This window comes from Pseudonaja textilis, chromosome 1, assembly GCF_049901715.1.
Source record: "Pseudonaja textilis isolate UNSWEBS1 chromosome 1, rPseTex1.2, whole genome shotgun sequence".
Classification (NCBI taxonomy): Eukaryota; Metazoa; Chordata; class Lepidosauria; order Squamata; family Elapidae; genus Pseudonaja; species Pseudonaja textilis.
In genome coordinates, this window is record NC_141990.1 from 195,645,134 (window position 1) to 195,667,549 (window position 22,416).

The window sequence follows — 22,416 nt, forward strand, 5'->3', positions numbered from 1 at the left end:
ATTATCCAAGCACTGGCTTGAAATAGAGCTACTCTATTGAAGAGAGCTTAATGAGGGTTGTGCCACTCCTAGTTGATATCATCAACTAGTTGGCAGACCTGGAACATGCTTCAGACAGTCACTGGCTACAATACCTTCAAGGTGATGGCATCGCTCTTGACCCCTAGGAGCCTATTTTGATCACTGGGACAAATGGCCAGAGTTGAATAAGATACTTCTCATGCTGTCCCTGTATCTAGCTCTCATTTGGCTTATTGTTAGTCAAACAAACCTTTGTATTGCCTGTCTGTCTGTCTCTGCCATGTTTCCATTTCTGAAAAATGCAGTTTAGGTAAAAATAAGACCTTCCTATTCTCATGTGTCTGTTACCATTCACTGATAGCTGGGCTAAATGCTCTGGATAGCAAGATGGGAGGTGTATAAATGTAATAAATAAATAAGCCTGTACTCTGCATCTAAGGTAACGTAGTGAGCATTTTACTTTTTCAGTAAAATGCTTTCCCATTTAATTACTCTGCATATGCTAAGAAGCACATTCTCTACTCTCCAGTAGGTTTCTATCTCAAATGGAAAACAAAGGTTTAAAAAGCCATCTCCTTATTCCATTTTTCAGTCTGATGAGCAGTTTATTTATCCCTGTGCGGGCTGTAATTGCTGCGCATTGTAACTCAGCAACAACTACAGGATCACAGATTTCCATGGCTGCTTATAGAAAGCCAAAATAGATTTGTTGCTGGGTGAGACGCAACAGCAGCCGACTATGTCATTATTAGATATGAAATGAGAAAAAAGTTTGGAAAATATTGAATGTGGGTTGCCTTTTATGAATACAGAGGAGTCCTATTTGGAAACTGAGATTGGCTTCTGTTGTAGAGATGGTGAGTTCATATAACGGCATGATTATAATGTATGAAAAAAGCACCCCTTCTCACAGTCCAATCCTCGGTACATAATTGCCCCTTAAATTGTCCATGCTGAAAAAGCCTCCTGTTTCTGAGTTTGTTCGAGAGCATGTGATAGAAAAACACTGTCTTGTTGCTGCTTTGAATGAGATGAGATTGTGTTAGCATAATATTAAGCTTTTTAAAGAAGAATTGTATTTTTTTAAAAAAATAAAAACTGTAATTGCATATTTTTCTCATTAGGTTTACCTCTCCTTGTCCAAAGGACAATTGCAAGGACTATTGTTCTTCAAGAAATAGTTGGAAAAGGTCGATTTGGCGAAGTCTGGCGTGGAAAATGGTGTGGAGAGGATGTTGCTGTGAAGATCTTTTCTTCAAGAGATGAAAGGTCTTGGTTTCGTGAAGCAGAAATCTACCAGACAATCATGCTGAGACATGAAAATGTCTTGGGTTTTATTGCTGCTGATAACAAGGGTATTGTACTTCCAAACAATTTTGCAATGTTTGTCTTGTGTTGGATTAGACTAACAGAATTATTTTTCTATTCCTTAAAAAAAAAAAAGGTTTGTGGAAAGAAGGAAAAAAAACTACGCTTCTTATATCTGTTTTGAAAAGCTTAGCTCAGCTATGGCAAACTTTACAGAATTTTCTTCTGTTGTCTCTGTAGCCTCTGAAAGCTGTGAAAACATCCCATTCTTGTGCAATGTTTGGAGGCTGCCCAAGAGCACACACCCCAGCCTTCTGTAAATCACACAAGAATGAGGCTTGTTATTGGGAATAGTTGTTGTTGGGTGCTGGTGAACACTGGCATGTCACTCAAAGTGCCAGGGCATGTCACCTTTGATATGCAGGTCTTAGATTCAATATCACTGGCTTAGTTTATCATGCTTTGGATCTGGAAAAAGAGGAAAATTATATTCTGTAGTTGTGCTGTGAGTAAGCACCATTCCTATATCCACTCCACATGGACAACAAAGATGATCAGTGGCCTTTGGGAAGCACATGCACACATATATGAAATATATTTACACCGCAGAGGTGGTATTCAGCAGGTTCTGAGCAGTTCTGGAGAATTGGTAGCTGAAATTTTGAGTAGTTCGGAGAACCGGTGGTAACCTTCCCCCAGGAGTGGGGTAGAAATTGAAATTTTACACTTTCCTTCCCCTTCCATGCCCACCAAGCCACACCCACCAAGTCATGCCACGCCCATCAAGCCACGCCCACAGAACCGGTAGTAAAAAAATTTGAATCCCACCATTGATACACTGTGTGTGTATATTTGATGTAAATATTACAGCCTCTGAGTATCCTATTCCTTTTCATCCCCGTAGATTTCTAAGGAGTTGATGAAACAGGTAGGACAACCTCTGAAACAGATTAAACCAAAATTAAGTCCTGTTTGAAGTTTAACTCACAGATAATCTTTACAGATAAAATCATTTGTATCATGACGTGGGCTTTAGTGTTGGGGAAGGCCACAAGAATGACATTTAATAAATCCTTTTCCTTTGAAATCTTCTAGCTTGTAGATATTAAAGGGTAAGGACAGATAAATATTAAGTACTGTACTTCTGTGGTAGCAGGATGGGTTTCACTCTGCCTAAAAGTGGAAACTTTCGGTTCTGTTGAAGAAGCTCCCTCTTTCCAGGAAGTTATAACAAATCACAAATATTCTATTTCTGGAAAGCAAACTGAGAAGCCATGATACTCATGACCTGGACCAATTTCAATTGCATTTCTGGCAATTGATGATTGGTATACTAGAAACTGGATGGGAGGAGTGGGTGTAGGTACTACAGCCTTCTTAATTCTCCTGTCCTCCTCAGTGAACTCTTTGCCAAGGTTGGACCTTAGGGGGCACTGTTTCACAATAGTTGTAGTACTGTCAGGTTTTGTCCAAAACTTGGTGCCAGAAAACTACTGTTTGACATCTAGGCCATAGATCTGCAATATCTACCAGTTTTTCATTTTGATGTACGTGCTGTTCAATTTCGTAATGGAATTGATGGAGGAAATCATTCTGAGTTTTAGAGTAAGGTGTCGTTATTAAGCTGATGACACCAAGCTCTGTTGCTCCTGATCATCCGGCTTCAAGGAAGCTGCTAGAAATATTTGAATGTTGTATAAGCTTGGTGATAGATTGGAGGAGCAAGGGGGGGGGAGAGTGGGGGAAGGTGGAATTAAATTTAGGCAAGGCAAAGATGCAATTATAAAACTGAATCCTAGGTTTGAGACCATTTTGTACGGGTTACACTTTCTTTAAAAGGCTAGATCCACCAATTGAAATTATTCCTCAGCTGGAAGATTTGTAAGTGGCAGTTATGACAATAAATATGTTGGCAGGTTGCAGCAGCTTTTCTTGAACTGGTTGGATTTGGTGACAGTTATCCATGTCTTTGTTACAGCCTGATATGACTGTTACCGTGCACTTTACATAGAACTACCTAGATTCTAGAAATGCTAGTTGATATTCAATGCAATGATAATTGGACTTGTGTCTGGGGCAAGGTGTCATGTGGTACACGTACATAGTTTGCTGTCAAGTTCACTGCCCTTTGGTTCAAGGTACTAATATTTGGGTGTTCATCTGCCAAAGCTGGAAATAACCCAACAGCAAGATATGTATTACAACCTGGCCAATTCTTATGATGCACATACTAGAATAGTTTGTCTTTCAACATGCTTTTAATTGTAATTAACATCAGAATTAATTTTTATTTATCTTTGTACCATCTGTACTCTGGGTTTTTTTTAAATTTTATTAAAATAAAAATATATATAAATTGTGTTTGATGCCAGTGATAACAGAAAATAATATACAATTTTTAATAAATGAACATATAAACAAATATGAAGATATAGCCTAGCATAGCTTTGGCTTCTAGGAGCCTAAGTTTCTGCATTCAACAGCAAACATAAACAAAATGAAATAAAAATGACAAGGAGAAATTGGCCGTCTGCAAGGGGGAAACCCAATATGTGCAAAACCCAACGCAAAAGGTCCACTCGGCCCCAATCTCATCACAGGCAGAGGGTATTCATTTCTTTTCAAGGGATCAGAGATGCTATCAATTTAGCTTAGGGAATATTTTAAGTCCTCACTCAATAGCAGCTTTTGCATACTTCATTTAAATTCCTTCCTGTGCTTGACATTATTCTGCTCACTTTTAATCTGCTCAGAGAATTATTGTTACTGGGTCAGTTAAGAATAAAATGTGTGAAAGGGTATATGGACCTGCTGGAACAAGGATAGAAAGATAGGGAGAAGTATAACAAATAGTGTAGTAAATGGTAACCAGAGCTGTGTTTCTTTTTCTTATTGCTCGCCTTTAATGTCTTTGGATTACTGCTTCTTAGTCTTTTTTCTGCATGCTTCATAGTGTTGCCTAGTCAAAGAAATAGTCTGAAGAGAATGTAGATATGTGCAGAAGTTAGTGGAACCATCACTTATGTAGAAAATAGAGGTATTATGGCAAATGTTCAGTGGGTGGATGAGGAAGGACATTGCTTATTGGTTCAGGAAAGAGGCAAAGAATTTAATCAAGCTCAAAGTACAGTTAAATTTAAATAAAGTTTGACGTGGCTGCATTTCAAAGACTACTTGTTATCTTATATTTGTTTTTTTGTGTTTTTTTTTTTTTACACAAATGCCATAATTAGAGCACTATAAAGTGCTCTTAAGATATAGTCCTATGGTAGAATGAATTCCAGAGGCTTCTTTAAATAAATTGCCTCCTGTATGGGCTCAGAGAGATTTTAACCAGTTAACTATGTTTTGCTTAAATCTATTGGTTGTACTGGAATCAAGACTGTACAATTCTGGATGGAGATTTCCGAAAGAGGGCTTGAGTTTTATATCAGCTAAGCAATTAAGAGAAGTAAAGGTACTACAGGACTCTTTCTTTTCCTGTGTGAACAGTTTTTTAAAAAATAATTTTATCTCATCCTTAAAAGGTTGGTTGCTTTTTTGGTTGGAGAAGGGCCATGGTACCCTTGGCTCTATTTATTTCCTAAAACATTCTTAAATAACTGTCTGTTTCTAGTTTAAAAAAAAACTCCAGAAATCATTTCCATGCTTTGCTATACCAGTTCCATATGCTATAAACCCATTTTTGTTTCATGTGAACACCACATGAATGGGTACTCATCTGACAGTTTGAGATAGTCATATATCATCTAAATGTCTTTGTCTTTGAAGAGAAGGATCCATGATACATAGAAGAAGCATGTCAATGAATGTGTAAAGATACTGTCTAAGGAAACAGTTAGCGTGGGTGGACTTTAGCATAACGGTTTAAGTCCTATACAGAGGCAGATGAACTACCGGTACAAGCAGACAAAAGGTCAAAACATACCCCTGCCTGCCCTCCTTCTAATGCACTGATTTTCACTAATGAGTTTTATGCTCATAAATATAGCTCATCCCATGCATGTGTATTTGGAAACCAGCCTCTGCATTCAGTGAGACTTAGTCCGCAGTGTTGAGGATTGACGCTTTAATATGTGAAGCTCCATTCTAGTATTTTGTTATGTTGTATATAGCCATGTTAACATTGCCAAATCTTTCCCACTTGGTAGCGCAGTGGTTAGAATGCAATACTGCAGGCTACTTCTGCTGATTGCTGGCTGACTGCAATTTGGCAGTTCAAATCTCACCAGGCTCAAGGTTGACTCAGTCTTCCATCCTTCTGAGGTGGGTAAAATGAGGACCCAAATTGTTGGGGAAAATAGGCTTAATCTGCAAACCGCTCGGACAGGGCTGTAAAGCACTATGAAGCGGTATATTGGTCTAAATGCTATTGCTATTGCTACCAATAATCAACAGGTTTTGTAAATCTCATGAACCTTGGAATGATTAAACCCACATGCTTTTTTTGGTAATCTCTCTCTGTAGACAATGGGACCTGGACTCAACTGTGGCTTGTAACTGAATATTATGAGCAGGGCTCTTTGTTTGACTACTTAAACAGCAACACTGTGACGGCTGATGAAATGATTAAGCTGACATTTTCAATAGCCAGTGGTCTAGCACATCTGCACATGGAAATCGTTGGAACTCAAGGTATAACAACCCTTTTCAGGGCAGTTTTCTTTGTGTTAAAGTCATAAGACTTAAGAATAACTTGAAGAGAAGCCAGAGGGATATGTTTAATGGGGCAACCAAGCTTAAATCAACTTAATTGGCATCCACATCTTGGTTTAACCAGGAATAATCACTGTCCTCCTCTTCCAGCAGCACTATAATACCTGGCAACTTTAGGAAAGGCGAGAACTTGCCTTTGTCCATTAGATTGAGCATCATTTTCTCCTCCTCACTCTGATTTACATGGGAGATTGGCATTTGACTAATAATTAAAACTCCATGTAATCATGAAGAAGTCCTTCGTCTTGCTTTTTCCACATCCCATTTTCCTTTTGCACTACTTGAATTAACACTTGGGTGTATTTATAAGTATTGCAGAAACAACTCTGAGAGTAAAGTCTCTTTCACCTTGAACTTGGTTCCTGGGGACATCCTGGATATGTCCATTGAGAGATTGCCTGTTTCCAGGATAGAAGACTTTTGCTTTCCTCCTCTAAAGTCCTCGGATTTCCTGTTACCTTTTACCAAAACAGTGACAAGTCCCATCCCTACAACACTTAGCTTTCTGAGGTTCCAGTGAAATCTAGACTCAGACAATATATGTGGGCCTTTCCCCCCCTCCCCAGAAAATCCCATGGGGTCGATGTAATTGAGAGGACAGGCCTCCCCATCTGCTGTATCATATCTGCCCAACTGCATGAAGACGGTGCATTTTAACATCTGAGCCAACGTTTTTTCTGACTTTGTGCCATTTTGACTGAAGCCAGAGCAGAGTTAGAATTGGCCTTCCCCCGCCCCAATTACTATTGTAATTCTTGGATTTGAGGTGGTCTGTTCACTTTGTTGTACCATATCTTCCAGCATCAAAATGCATATGTTGCATCCACCGATAGCTGCCCACCCACCCTATTTTGGGTAAGATCCTCTTAGGAACGAGGGATTCTGAGGTCTAGGATCACTGCCAGATATGTGGGTAAAATTGCTCAGATTCGTTCTGCATTGAACTCCAACTCTGATGCAGATCCAATACAGTTTCGGGGGGGCTGAGTTTTGCATGGTTATCATGGAGGAACTTGAACTCCTGAGGAAGTGAACAGGGTTCTTGCAACTGTTAGTTTGGCCATAGTTAGACCTATGTCCCTCCTGGCTGCTTAAGGCTGCCTAAGAGAGGATGTGTGATTGAATCTGCATCCATCCTTGTTCTTCTTGACCTTGACTTGGTGTGACTTGGAATAGTGACTCCTCCACAAGGAGCACTTTTAAGCAGCACTTAAAAGAAAAACCAGGTTTTCCTGTTCTTTTCAACTCTACTAGTTGCATTTGTGTGCAAAATGTTGTTATTCTGCCTGAAGAATCCATTTTGGGGCTGCATATGCTAATTTTGTTGCAACTAACAATTTCAGGTTAAGCAGCAAAGACTGCTAAGATTTCTGACTGTTTTCACTTGAACATAAATAGAAGTAGCCACTCAGTCAGGAATCTTGCTTTCTCAAGTAGAAAGAATATTTTATTTCATTCCTCTTATTAGTGTTGACATATTGTATTTATCCTAAGACCTGAATACCAGAGTAATATGTATTTTCTGTTAAGTAAACCAATTGTATCTAATATTTGACCTTGTTACCATATACATTTGTGCTTCAAAGGAAAGCCAGCTATTTCACACAGAGACTTGAAATCTAAAAATATCCTAGTCAAAAGGAACGAAAGCTGTGCTATTGCTGATTTGGGGCTAGCTGTGAAGCATGACTCGGTATTAAACACAATTGACATACCACAGAACCCTAGAGTAGGAACCAAGAGGTAAGACAATAAAAAAGTAAAGTTTTTATAAAATTATGATATGAGCATAAAATTGCAACTGTATTGAACAAATGATCCCTTGCAAATTGACCCTCTTCATTTTAGTGATAGGTCTCCAGATTTGTGCAGTCTTGTAAATCATTCTCTAATTTTGCTTTTCAACTTTGCTCTTGAGCATTTTTAATTATCACATGATCTATAGCCACATATAACTGGGCAAGAAAGAATCAAAATACTGATAGCTTCTCCTTGTGATTCTTCAGAAACTATTTTTGTATGGCTCAGTCTATTGTTTTTCCTTGGTAAACTCTATGACTTTTTGAAATCAAATAAGGCATTTCCTTAAATAAAAGTCATGGATAGTGAGGAGTTATGTAGGGTTTGTTTTTCCCCAGATCTCAAGAGCAAAAACAGAGCGGTAATTCATTATAGAAGGAACATTGCTGGGTATAGACAATTAGGTGAATGAATCATTCTTCCTATGTCCATTTGAAAGTAATTGAACTTATTGAAAACTTTTTATGTAGAAAAGCAAGTAAATTGAATATATCTCAAGTTGATCTGCACCTAATGTGGGAGTACATATTTTGTTTTGCATTATGGTAAATTGATGATCAATGTTATATTTAAGAACTATTTGTTTCTTTCAGATTGATCAAAAGGAAACTGCTAAAGTGGGATTTGGGGGCGGAATATGAATAATAATCTGAATTTTTCCTCTCAATTACGTTAACTTATTTAAAAATATAACATGTATTGTCCATTTGAGTTATCCTTCCTTTAAACATGCTGCTATATATTGGAAAGACTAATTAAATTCTCATTAGCTGTGATTACTTGTAATTCCCCTTTCATCAACAAATATCTGAATTTCACTCTCTCTGGGTTTGAAAGGTACATGGCACCAGAAATACTTGATGATACAATGAACATAAACAACTTCGAGTCTTTCAAGCGTGCAGATATCTACTCTCTTGGACTGGTGTATTGGGAGATATCCAGAAGATGCTTAGATGGAGGTATGACCCATGTCCCTTATTAAGGCTATTTACACTGAACCAAAACTTTTCCTTCTTACAGAATTTCTGATTAATTTTGGACGTGGTGTATTACATTTAATTATACAAAAATATATAACCTGCTTTAAAGAGATTTTAAAATAAAAAGAAGTATATTTTTTAAAAAAAATATCTTTTACATATTAATCAAATCAAAAGGCATAAACAGGATAAATACCAAAATGAACATTCAATTAACTGAAATAGAAATAGAATCAAAAACTTATTTAAAGGTAAATGTTTTCCATTTTCAGAAGCACATGGAATGAAAGCAAGGCAACCCTTATTCGTAACAGTTCCAGGTGATTTCAGATCACAGAGAAGTAAATTCTGGCAACGCTGATTTAAACACTAAGCGGAAATAATCTTTTATATTGCTATTACTTCTCTGAATTTGGACAATAGGGGTGGACACTTTTTGAAAGATCATCTTTTGTCTATGGAGATTCTCAATCATCCAGGCCACGGTTGTCCTAAAGGTGCTTTTCCAAAGGCAACTGGACTTTCTTGGGGTTTTTTTTCTTCGAAAACTTTTTTGCTTCACATTTCTTGAGTTCTAAAACTGAATCTAGAACTGAAAAAGCTTCTTGGATAAGAAGCAAAACATTTTCAAAGAAAAAACCAAGAAAGTCCAGTTGCCTTTGGAAAAGCACCTTTAGGACATAATCTTTGAAGAATACAAATGAATACAAGTTTGATATGCTGGATATGGTGCCAGGCTAAAAATAGCTATGCTATCTTGGGCCAATCATTTTCTTAGTCTTAAGAAAAAAGTAATAGCAAACCACTTCCAAAAATCTTGCTAAGAAAATTTCAGGGGTTAGTCTAGGCGGTTGCAAGAATCGTTACTGACAAAAAGAAACAAAATGGAACTGGATTATATTTAGAAACACCATTCTGAAATGTACATATATAAAATTGTTTTTTTGTTGTTGTTCTTAAAACATTTCTCCCATCTGTATCAAAGTCAAAGTGAGAATCTCTTTCTGTTACCCAAACATTCAATTTAAATTATTGTAGGGTAAGATATAGAATCTTCCTGTAAAAGATTTGTGATCTCATATTATGTTACTGTATAAGTATAGTCTGTTATTACTGTTGTATATAAATGCATTTGTGCTTCTTCTGTCAGCTGATATCAAAATTTGATTAATTATCAGGTTTTTTTAAACATAAGGATTGGTAGGGAAAATATCTGTCAAATTCAGGATCTTTTCAATGCTATAAATTTAAACAAAGATAGTTTCCAGTTATTTTTAATTTGAGCCTAATGGCTTTAAAGATTCTGTTTTATAGCTTAAATTGTATATATCTCTACAAAGCGTTCATATTTTGGTATTGAATAATTTTTCGAAAGAAAAACAGATATTGATAGAAAAACCATTCTTTCTTAAGCAAGGGTCTCCAGATGCGTTCAGAAGTATTTCTGAATTCTCGGAAGAAATCAGAAAGTTCTACTCCCACCATGTTTGGACACACCAAGTTAGAACAAGTTTTCAACAGAAAGTTGTGTTAGGAAGTTGGTGACTATTATAGTTATAAAAGTTCTAAAACCTGTTTCCTGCAACATTTGAAATGATACTAATATGTAAAAATCTATTGGATACCTCATTACTTTCTTAGGAATTATGGAGGAGTACCAGTTACCTTATTACGATGCTGTGTCTTCTGATCCTTCAATAGAAGAAATGAAAAAGGCAGTCTGTGAACAAAAGCTGAGACCAAATATTCCAAATCAGTGGCAAAGCTGTGAGGTAAAATCATCACCTTCATATATAAAAAAGTACATTTCCAATATTCTCTAATGGCATAAAAGAGACCCAGTGTAAAGCAGGATTTAAATCTGGGTGCCTTATACCTTCACATTCCTAAATTTCATCCTAGGATAAGAAAGTGCTAATCTATCTAGAGGCACCAGGCAGCTGAACAGACAAATGAGGACACGGATAGTTGGAAAGAAGAACAAATAGAGGAGACAGGAGGACAAATTATCTTTTTAACTTTCCTTAACAAACCAAAAGTGAAAAACTGCAACAACAAAAAAGTACTTACTTACGCCTGTGTATGAAATTTCTTTTTCCAACATCAGAAACGCTGGTGTTTCAAGGAAGACAGTATGCTGGTGTGGTTAGGCAGTATGATTAAGGCCTTGCCAATTTCAGGCAGCTGTGCAAGCCCCAGGAGAGTATTAATCAATCAGTTAAGGTCAGAGAGGAGAACTTGTTAACTTGCTGGTAGAACCTATTAGGGAGATGCGCACTGCGGAGAAAAAAATGGTAACCCAGAAGAGACATCTTCAGGGGTGGGATTCTACCAGTTCGTACCTATTCGCTAGAACTGGTTGTTAACATTCTAAGCAGTTCAGAGAACCGGTTGTTAGAAGAAATTACTGGCCTAATCCTGTAAGGAAGGCAGGAAGGAAACATTCTGGTGTTGCTAACAGAAACTGCCTCTCTGTTAACCCTTATTATGTTCTTGGCAGGACTAGACTTAGTTCCTGTTTCAGGAACTTCTCTGGAGTTTTTTTTCCCCTCCTTTGCTGGTACTTTGCTTGTGTGGAGTGACCATTCAAAGTTAGAATGGCACTGAAAAAAGTGACTTATGACCATTTTTCACACTTATGACTGTTGCAGCATCCCCAGAGTCATGAGAGGCCAGGTGAGGAGAGGCGTGCCTCGATGTGAGTGGTATTGAGTTGGCCACGCCCAGGTAATAACATGACCACCAAGCCACGTCCACCCAGTCACATGACCACCAAGCCACGCCCACCAACTAAGCCATGTTCACAGAACTGGTTGTTAAAAAAATTGAATCCCACCCCTGGACATCTTGTTAGATACTCAGAAAGCTGGACAATATTTGAATTTAAGGTAGATGGAGGACAGAAGGATACAAAGGATCGGACAGAGACATGAGGACAAAGAGGAGGAGATATCCTCCTTTTGCCAGACAACTGGCAAGCCTGTTTCTACATTACCCCTATTTCTGGGAATATGGGCTGAGGGAAACCTTCAGGCAGCCCTGTTGATGTTCTGTAAGGGAATGTATGTACAAATATAAGGAAAGCAGCACTGGGTCAGATAGAAGTCTCGATTCAGCATTTGTTCCTACACAGTTATGGAAAATAGGGGTGGGCAATCTCTGGAAACCCAGATGTGGCTAAACAACAACCCTCAGCACTTGTTACTGATGTTGGGACTTCTCTAGGAAGGTGCTCCTAGCAAAGACTGGAGTGCCACCAATTGCCTACAAGCAGAAGATGATGGCCATAACTCTTTTCTCTTCCTCTCCTTCAGCAACTGGTATTACAAAGCCAATTGGACATAGGTTAATACATGCTTGAGTAAAAGCTTGAGTAGAAAAGGAACATAAATTGTATTAACATATACATGGTAATGATGATGTTTTCCATGAATTTGTCCTTTTAAAGCCATCCAAGTGGATGACCATCACTATATCATTTAATCGCCAGCTTGTCTACTTACAAAACTGCTTTTTATTTGTCATAGTATGAATCTAGACATTGATCGAAAGATATACAGCTGTGTGAAAAAATCCTGCACGCCTTACAGTTTACGGTTTATGACACTTTTTGGATAGGCCATTGATTTTATGATATTTTATGGTAACTGCTATGCAAATATTGTTATATTTAAATAAATACTGGTGGATTTTAAGTCAAAAGCGTAAGCTTTTTGCAATTTGGTGCTGTTTGGATAGGGATTGTGAATTTTCTTGCATGCTTACAATGCATGCTTACAATGACTATGAAAACATATTAACTGATGCATATCCAGTGGCCTACGTGTTGCAATTACTAAGGCCGATGCTAGTGTTTTGTTAACATTTTTATTGTTTGTGGCCCTGAAAAGGACCGTTTAGATAACCAAACATGGTTACTAATATGAAATTGGCCAGCCCTTATTGCTTATCACCAGGTGGCGATAATTCGATCATTCTTTATTTGGGATCGCAGGATACCATCTCCAGCTCCGTTCTCAGGGGGGAGAAAGAGAGAGACTTTTGGCTTCCTGCAAGGAAAGCAGCAGAAACAGCAGAAGTCTTTCTTTTTCTCCCCCAAACTCTGCCAGCAATGAGTCTTTGTGAGATTTGCCATGCTGGTGCAGCCTGTTGGGGCAGGTTGCCTTGCAGGGTCCCAAAGACTCATTTCTGATGGAGTTTGGGAAAGAGAAAGAAAGACTTTTGGTGCTTTCCTTGTGTGCAGCCAAAAGCAGAAGAAGAAAGAAGAGGAAAAAAGCAGCCGGGTAGCCAGGTGAGGTGCGTGAGGCTAGTGGGCAAGTTCCCCCCTCCGCCCTTTCCCCCTCCCCTCACTACCTTGTGTTGTTCATAATGCAAGCAACGCAAGCCTTGTGTTCCCATGGGCCATGTGGGCAGTGCAGCCTTGTGTTCCTGCTCAGCCTGGATTAATTGCTTTGGGGGGTGCTTGCGGGTGATATTTCTCTGTGGACCACCAATTTTTTTTAGTGGACCACCAGTGGTCCCTGGCCCACTGGTTGGCGACCATTGGTCTAGACTCTAGAGTATATCCCAGTTCTCACCAGAATAATTTTTTTGGCTACACAGGAGGTTGATAAGGGAAGGATGAGACAAGTATGTTCATTCCATGAGCAGAATGAAAATTAGGGCCTAATCCAGAATATGTGAATAATAAATATACATTGATCAATAGTTTTGAATTGTTTTCTTGAGTCCTGGCAATATTTATACCATACCAAAACATTGCAGTGGGAATAATTTTTTTTTATTCTTGATTTCTTAAGGCGCTCAGACTTATGGGCCGAATCATGCGTGAGTGCTGGTTCACCAATGGGGCAGCTCGACTGACAGCGCTTCGCATTAAGAAGACAATTTCTCAACACTGTGGACAAAATTCCAAAGCTTAAATTTACACGCCTTGTAAAAATGGAACAGGAAAATGCATCTATGTCTTTGTTGTTTTGTATTGTCTTTGATTTAGCTCTACCTCACATGATACTCAAAATAGTACCGCAAAGCCCAAATCCCAGAATACCTGAATGTAGCTTCAGAATTAACTTTTGGTTGCTGAGTGATGTGTGTCTTGTTTTGGCTCATAAAGGAAAAATGATTTATTTATTTTATGGGCATAATAATTCATAAAGTGAATAATTCATCACAGTGTTGACATGATACTTTCTGCCATGGCAGAAGAAGCTCCTGAGTCACAGAGAATATATGAGAAGTGAACATCAGTGAAAGTTTATCCCCATGGCAGAGCCCTGTTCTTGTTTGTGTTGGTGGTATACATGAATTTGATAAACTAAACCAAAAGTGGGCAACTTGTGAGTTAATTTTATCACACCTTCTGTCTAACTTCACTCTTATACAAAAACTGCTTCCTTTTTGGTAAAAACTGTCTCTTCATCCCCCTGGTTTTTAAAAAAGGAGAAAGGTTTAAAATAGATTTCTTGATCTATTTGTGGTGGAGCCCACTGCATTCTGGAAAGTTATCTCTGAAAGGGTGCAGCTTATAAACACAAGATTATCTACTCTTCAAAGTAAACTCTGAGGATATTAAATGCATTGAATCTTTGTTAAAATATATTGGCTGCTGGCTTATTTAAAACGTTTTACAAGTGAGCTTTTCAGGTCACTTCAAGAATTGAGAAGTGAGACATAAGAACTCTTGAGATGTTGAGCCTAGAAGATATGGTTGACTGTAGACTTTCATCAGAAGGTTTTCACAGGCTGTATCTTCATGTGAATTAGATTCACTTGGTGTTTTTTTTTTTACTTTTTATTTTCAGCCAGCAACGGTCCCTGCCTTATTTTGTAGCAACCTTTTCCATCTTTTGTTCAGGAAGCCCCTAGAGAAAAATGATCCTCCTCCCCACTAGGGGCATTAAAAATCCTCCCTTTCTAATACCTTAAAGAAAACATAGTAATTTATAACCAAAGGGGGAAAAATGCAAGCACGCACCCTTGACATTACCAATATAAAGAATCAAAAGGAGATGCTGCCAGTCAGAGCTGATATGATTGGGTTGAGTGAGCCAAAGTTTTGGCTTTTCTGCATTCCTAAGGAAGTAAGCAAGTGAGAAAATGAGACCAAATTATCGAGGCATTTTTCACAGAACTTTGTAGAATTAGTGGTGCAATATGTATGTGCGTGCGTGCGTGCGTGCAGGCACACATATGTATATATGTGTAATGTGTATTTGTGTATATATATATATGCACACATGCACATAGATTCTTATTAATCAAATAAGAGTAATTAAATAGAACATGCTTACTGTGAAAGTTGTTCTTATAGTATTAGTCACATTATAGATGATCATTTATTTAAAGCTTTAACCACCACATTATACTGTAGTTAAATGTTGGAAATTCTATATGTTACATGTCTTTTATCTTCAAATTTCGGTCTATGAACTAAATGTTCTAAATCTAAAGCAGTGTAAAGCGACAGAATAAATCTGGAATGTCTGTTTTGTGGTGCCAAAATTTAGAACAAAAACATAAGGTCCTAGTTAAAATACATGAAAGGCTTACCTGACTTTTCACAAAGTGTGAGAGTGTTTGGCTAAAAAGAAATACTATTTTACACAACTCTGTATTGATCCATAATTTTGGTGGAAAAAAATCACTAAAAAACCTGAAGTCTAAAAGAATGTCAAATAATTGCATGTATCAGTATTAAACTTCTGTAACTTTGAAAAAAAATGGATGCATATATATTTTAATATGTCATTCAGTTGTGAAAATGCAGCTTTGATATTTATTCTACAACCAGAGCTGGATAGATATGCCTTTTTAAAAAAAGCTAATTGTGTTAAGATCTTCTCATGCTTCAATGTTTCCCATGTGACCAAAGCCGACCATGTAGGAATATAACATGGGAACCATAATTCTCATACGTACCCGTGGTTCACATGAATCTAATGTGGCACAGGATTGGCAAATTTAAGGCAGCTCTTGGATGGTTATGGTTTGCAAGTGAATGGCCTCAATTATTCCACTTCATAAACTATTTGAATAGAGCAAATAAGACCAAATTGTTGCTGGTATTTCTGGTTGTAACTACCTCTGTGCATGAGAGAGAAGGTGAACTGTTCCCAGTCAGACACCTATGATATATTCAGCCCAAATATTGAGTCACCAAATTTCTAGGGGAAAAAGCTGTAGCTTAAAAGGTATAGCATATACTTTGTATGGAAGAAGCCCCAGATTCTAAGGTGGGGCTAGAAAGAATTTTGTTTATCAGGGAACAAAACGTTACTCTGAGTTGAAAAATGGTATCACTTATTTTATTATTTCTCTGTCTTTTATGACAGGAATCAAACCAGCCATCTCAGGGATGTTCATATTAATTTTGGAGTCTTAAAATGCAAATAAGTTAACTTGTTGACTTCTATCTTTAATTTTTTTCCCTAAAATCTATCCATCCCTAAGCCAAAATTTCAACAGTATAGTCAACCATGAAAATAGGATTTTCATTGATGCTGACTCTTGTGATGTAAATGTAACCTGTGCCAATACAACGGAAATTTATAAGTTGTCTATTGTTATCTATTGTTATCTATTGTTATCCAGCATGACAATCATTCTTTCAGCTTAAACTAGCTTTTAGCATAATCCTAGCCAATTTGGGCTGAATTCCATAGCTAAACAAGAGCAGCCCTGGTTAGCATTTGAACTAGAGCCAATCCCAGGGTGTACAAAATCAGAATACATCCCTCCCAAGGGAAAGCAGTGACAAACTAATACTGTAACAATCCTAAGAAAACAGTATGGATATAGTCACTAGCCACTCGATTCAAGGACCTTTAATTAATTAAGTTAGCCATTAATGATATTTATGCTGATATTAAAACGATTGAATATATCTAAGAAATGTGTGCCGCATATTCATGCACAGTGATTGATGATGTTCCTTGTGTTTTATTTTGAATAGTCATCTAAACACCCTGTGATTGATTACCGTTAAATGGTCCATTTATATACACAAGAATCATTTGATGCTACATTTCAAAAGTAATAAACAAGCAAAACTGTGAACTGATCCTGAGTCACCAATGATGACTTCTGAGATGTAGAAGTAGTATTCCTAGATTTTCTGTAGTGTCACCCTTCTATTTGTCATTTGGCCATTATGCTTACATTTTAAAACTAGAATAACATTCTGTTGCTGAAATTGATATTGTTATGTGAAAATAGCAAGAGTGAGAAATGACTTGCATGTGACAATCGTTGCTCAAATTCTTTGTTCTTTAGGGACTGCTGATAAAGGCTGAAATCTATAAAGTGTGCAGTTCTCACATATAATTACCATAGTGCTTTACAGTTAACAGAATGCTGCCGCAAACAGGAAGTTCGTGTTTTAAAATATTTTGTTATGGATAAGCTTGTGCTTTTCTTACTTGTATGAAGTAATCCAAAAGAATCGAGCACTTCCCATTCCTTACAGGCACCACAATTTTATGGCTTAGGCAGAAAATAAGTATTAAATGCATAAAATAGTACTCAGAAATGTGATGAAAGTGCAATACATTAAATCTGAAGAAAATATGTGTAAATTTATATAGGAAGAAATAAGTTCAATGACGGTTGATGATGGAGTAGAACTCCATTCTAGAAGGGGAAGATGTAAATTTTTAATTGCAAATGCCTATAAAGAGTATGTGTTAAGAAGAGATTGCTCTTAAAACTTTGTTTAAGTAAAATTATGGAACTGAATAATAAAATAAGCTTTAATACTATAATTTGCTTTAACCTAGTGTATACTATCACAAGAAATATTTATTTTTCAAACAAATAGCTTTTACTATTGCTGCTACTGCCTCTAGATGTAAATAATATGTCTGTTGTATTTTTGTATACTATTTTTGCCTCTCAAAGCATATTTTTAAAGTGTCAATTTTACAATTTTAATTTTTCTTTGCTGTTTTTGTGAAGCACAATTTCTTATAAACAATAAAAAATGAAAGTCTGAGAAATGTATCTGGTTTGTTGCTGACACATCCAAATACAAATAATTAAAACATAAGGAGTCATTCCAGCCAAGAATTCAGACATTTTTCCCCAATAAAACAAAAGTCATATTTTTATCACTTTTTAATTAATAAACACAAACACAAAAATAATGACATACCCATTTATATTTCCAATGCTACAAGATCTGTCTTTTAATTATAGTAAGGACACAAAGAATCTATTTTAAGTTGTCAAGTTGTCAAATTCCACATACTAGTTCAAAAGAACATTATCCTATGAATATCTTAGCTTTTGTTGCACAATCATATTTATATAATCCATTACTTTCTCCCAAAAATTGCTAAGTATAGCACATTGTAAAAACTTTTTAAAGAAGCATTGTCCTTGTTACATTTCCAACAAAATGCTGGTTTTGACAGTCCTTTTCTATACAAATAAAGAAATCCAGTGAATTCTAAATAGTTTTTGTTGTCTAAGTCGTAATTTGAAGTACTTTGACGGGTTTGCTAAAGAAGTTAAGATATTGTCTAGGCAATATAGGAACCTCTAATTCTTTATTTCACTCATTTCTTAACATCTGCATATCAAATAGTTTTACTGATAACAAATATCTAAAAACTATGACTAGGTTTTTAATTTTTAATTTTAAAGGATTCACAAGTTGTTTTAACACCTCAGGGTTCAGAAACTGAAAATGCTGTGGGTTCAGTGCTCTTAACAAATGTCACAACTGTTAATATTACCACTGAGTTCCCTCTTATAGATGATATCTAACTCTTAATGCAGAGTATGTTGAAAATTGAATGCCATCACCTAACAGTTGGTCCAAAGTCAATATACCTGCTTCCACTCAGTTTTTCCATATCACCATTTTTGAGTCTGACTTTTGAAACTGACTTTATGGGAAAACTCAACCTTAAAAACTGGGAGAAAGCAAAATATTTATTTGTTTATCTGTTCTTGGGGTTTTGTCTCGAAGTAAAACCAGTGATGATAGGAGCACTCTGGGCTGTGACTCCTGGGTTCCTAAGCCAGGAACAACATCAGAGTTCTCTGTCCAGAAGAGGACAGTGATCGGAGCGAAGAAGATATACACCACCCATAGGGGTGAGAAGAGTTTTTGGGGGGGACACAAACGTGTGTGCACCCATATAGAGAAACTCCCACAAAATACTCTCAAACCAAGCCAAAGACCACTGTGTATAATGTCCTTCTATGAATCTAAGATACACACAAAATTGCATGGTCCTTTCAGATGTTCATCTGTTGGGATAAGCCTGATTTGATCTTGCATACTGTATGGCTGCTTTCTGTGAATTATATGAATGAATTACCTGGTGGTGGGGAGGAAAGAAAAACCTTTCCTTGTCCCCTGAATCCAAGAATGGAATATTATGTTTCACTAAAAGAATATGGGGATGTAGACCAACTCTTAAAACAATAAAATAGCTGTTAAAATTTTTAAAATATAAATAAAAACAAGACTGCAGAAGAAAGAGCATCCATCATCAAAAACCTTTGCCTTGGCAGATAAGCAGGTTGAACTCTTTATATAATGGAACATTTTTAAAAAGAATGACAAGCACTTGTTGGGAGCCAATTGTTAATAAGAGTGAAAATTGTGAAACCTTGAGAATAAGAACAGGAAGCTGGGCGTGGGGTGGGAGTGAATGAAATAGCAGAAGTGCTGCGTTTCCCATGAAATCCCAAGCACCATTTCCAAAAGGTTTTGCAAGTATGCACAGCCGTTATGATCCTGAAAAACCCAATAGCATATTATTCAAATAAAGCATTAGTAACATCCCCCTCAATAAGCTATTAATTCCATTCCATTAATTACAAATAATTCAAAAATGTATATAGGAAGTGCATGCTAAGTACCACAATACTTGGAATAAGTTGCATCTTTTACCCAGTAGATTATGAAGCTTTCTCCTTCAATATAAAGTTTCCCCTTCAAAGTAAGATTTTAAAGGATAATACCCTTGCATTGGTCCAGAAAGCTTTGTAGAATATATATATATATATTTATAATATATATATATATCATTTTTTTAAAGTGTCTGCCACCAAACTCTAATGTGGTTCACAGGGCTCAATAAATTATGGTTTGTTTACTGTTTGCTGACTGGATTTATGGGATATGCAAAACCATAAGCTCAGCTTTTAAACAACAAAAAAAAGAGTCCAGATAACATGTTAACAAACCATATTTTGTGGTTTGTTGATCGAAGTGTTTCTGGTTTTGCTAGAACAGACTGACATGGATATTTTTCTGGAAAAAAATGTACATTGATCTGAATTCTGTGGTAGCAACATGGAAATCCTTCTGCTGAAGAGCCATCCAAAGGCTGCTGCTTTGGGGGATAAGAAAGGCAGAAGAATTGGATGATGTTCTTCCACTTTGAGCAGAACCCTCTGCCCCTGTTGACTTTTCAAAGAGTGGAGACTTCACGGTATTCTTCTTTGAAAATGTTCAGACTACCTTAGACTCTGGCTAAATATTGGTTGATCAAATCACAATACGCTAAAGAAGAAACTGGCCTTCCAAGGCCACATATTGAGTGGAACCAATGCTGCCTTTAGTCTGAAATGGTTTCTTCTATGTCCAGGGATTGCCTTTTTAATTGGCCAGGCCAGGTATATGATCACAACCAGACTGGCCTCCTGCATGTACAAGCAGAGTTGTAGCCCCTTCCTCAAACAAAAATGTGATAGATTTTTCACATCATATTCTTGTTCGAATGACTGACAGCTAAGCTAATGGAAGACACTTACGGTCCATGAAGGTTCTGATTAATGGATCATAAGCTTTATGAAACAAGATATGATATTCCTCCATGGATAAGCAAATCTAGATGAATTGGCTGAAGGAATAGCCTTTTCCCCCCAATGTTCTTTGGATTATTATTATTATTATTATTTTTATTTGTCAATTGCTTACAAGATAATAGGTATAAGTAAAAACATAGTTACGAATACATGGATACTATAAGAAAAATAAAAAAATATATAAAAGAAACAATAGGACAGGGACGGTAGGCATGTTGGTGCGCTTATCATACTCCCCCCCCCCATCACTAATCACTCACGCTACTGTTGATCCACTCCTGCTCTTTTTCTTCATGGCCTCCTCCTCCCTCCCCCTCCAAGAGCTTATCCTGCATTGAACTTGCACTGCCTTGTCACTCTGGCGCTGCGTCAGGATGGTTCCAGATGTACGTCAGCTTACTGTTGCTTATCTGCAGACTTTCACGAGAAAAGAGCCCAAGGATTGAGAAACGGTTGCAGGCGTTGAGTCACAAGTTTTGTTTTTCAAAGACCAAGTTGAAGTAACCCCCATGGCACCAAGCTGATGCAAGATGTTGCTTTGAATAGAAATTGATTCCGTGGTAAGTTTTTAGACAAGAGGGAAGACTTCCCCTGATTGAGACATTTGGTTAAAAGTCATTTTCTAAAGCATTTGTTTGCTTCTCAGAAGGAAGAAGACATTCCACAGCCTGTCCCCAAACAATAATGTAATATATTGATATTACATGTTATACTTAAGGGGTGAAAAGTAGTCACTCTGGTGTTAACACAGTGTATGTCTAAACATGCTAGCTATTTTGCTGTTCAGTTGTTTGGAATGGTTGGTGCAAGGGGGTGGGTGGGTTGTGAATTCTGGATTGTATTCATTAGCCTCTGTGGGTATCTTGACTGAGACCACCACACCAATCCCTTGCTCCTGCAGGTTAGTTTGTGAGCAACAAAAAAATTCTCCCGCAGTACTGTCAAACTTCCGTTTCCTTTCTTTTATTTTTTTAAAAAGACACCTTTAAGTTGCAGTGTAACGACTTTACTATTTTGTTTCTGTGAAGCTGCAAGATCAATTAGTCCCAGCCTCAAAGTTTCCACAGAGATAACAGATGAAAGTAGGATTGAAAGACCTGTTTCTTCTTGCCTTGGGATGGAAGGAAGGAAGGGAGGGAGGAAGGAAGGAAGGAAGGAAGGAAGGAAGGAAGGAAGGAAGGAAGGAAGGAAGGAAGGAAGGAAGGAAGGAAGGAAGGAAGGGTCTGCATTTATGTCAAAAGAGATGGGGTGGGAAGGGGAGTGAAGGCATCCAGGTGTGCAGATATCAGAAATCACTGGAAAGTCACTGGGACTAGTGTGGAGGAACCAGTCCCTACAAGAAAAAGGCAGGCGTTAGAGTGGTCCACAAAACAGCCAGCCAGGGGAGTTTACCCTTCCTCTGTATAAGCATGAGCTTGGCTGATTGCCAACTCACTGAAATCTGTTTTGGAATTTCCAAAGTTGGCTTGTGGATCAGTTTGGGATATGAACAGAAAAAGGCTTCTGGAATTATTGTTCCTCAAAGTTAGAATTCAGGAAGGAATTTTATTTATTTGTTTGTTTGACTTATTATGACTGCCCATCTCAAATAAATGAGGCCAGCCAACATTTTTTCTTAGCCAATGATACTTGTAGCATGCCCCTTCTATTGAATTGCTTAGGATATGGGTAGAAATATCTGGGGAGAGATAATCCCATAAATAATCCCGCCCTACGACATGAAGGACTTTAAAGGTGATTACTAGCACCTGGAAACACACTG

General features: G+C 37.3%; 1 protein-coding gene across 6 annotated transcripts in view; it reads left to right on the top strand.

Annotated features, from left to right (window-relative positions):
- ACVR1C (activin A receptor type 1C) overlaps window positions 1-17,824 on the top strand; it is a 49,650-nt gene extending 31,826 nt beyond the window's left edge. For all 6 annotated transcript variants that reach the window (XM_026697200.2, XM_087920182.1, XM_087920184.1 and 3 more), the window contains 6 exons: window positions 1,146-1,376; window positions 5,797-5,964; window positions 7,632-7,788; window positions 8,683-8,807; window positions 10,470-10,600; window positions 13,628-17,824. In XM_026697200.2, the coding sequence (XP_026552985.1) occupies window positions 1,146-1,376; window positions 5,797-5,964; window positions 7,632-7,788; window positions 8,683-8,807; window positions 10,470-10,600; window positions 13,628-13,750 (935 nt within the window). In that variant the 3' untranslated portion in view covers window positions 13,751-17,824. The remainder of the gene's footprint in view (window positions 1-1,145; window positions 1,377-5,796; window positions 5,965-7,631; window positions 7,789-8,682; window positions 8,808-10,469; window positions 10,601-13,627) is intronic.
- Window positions 17,825-22,416: the final 4,592 nt, after the last annotated feature.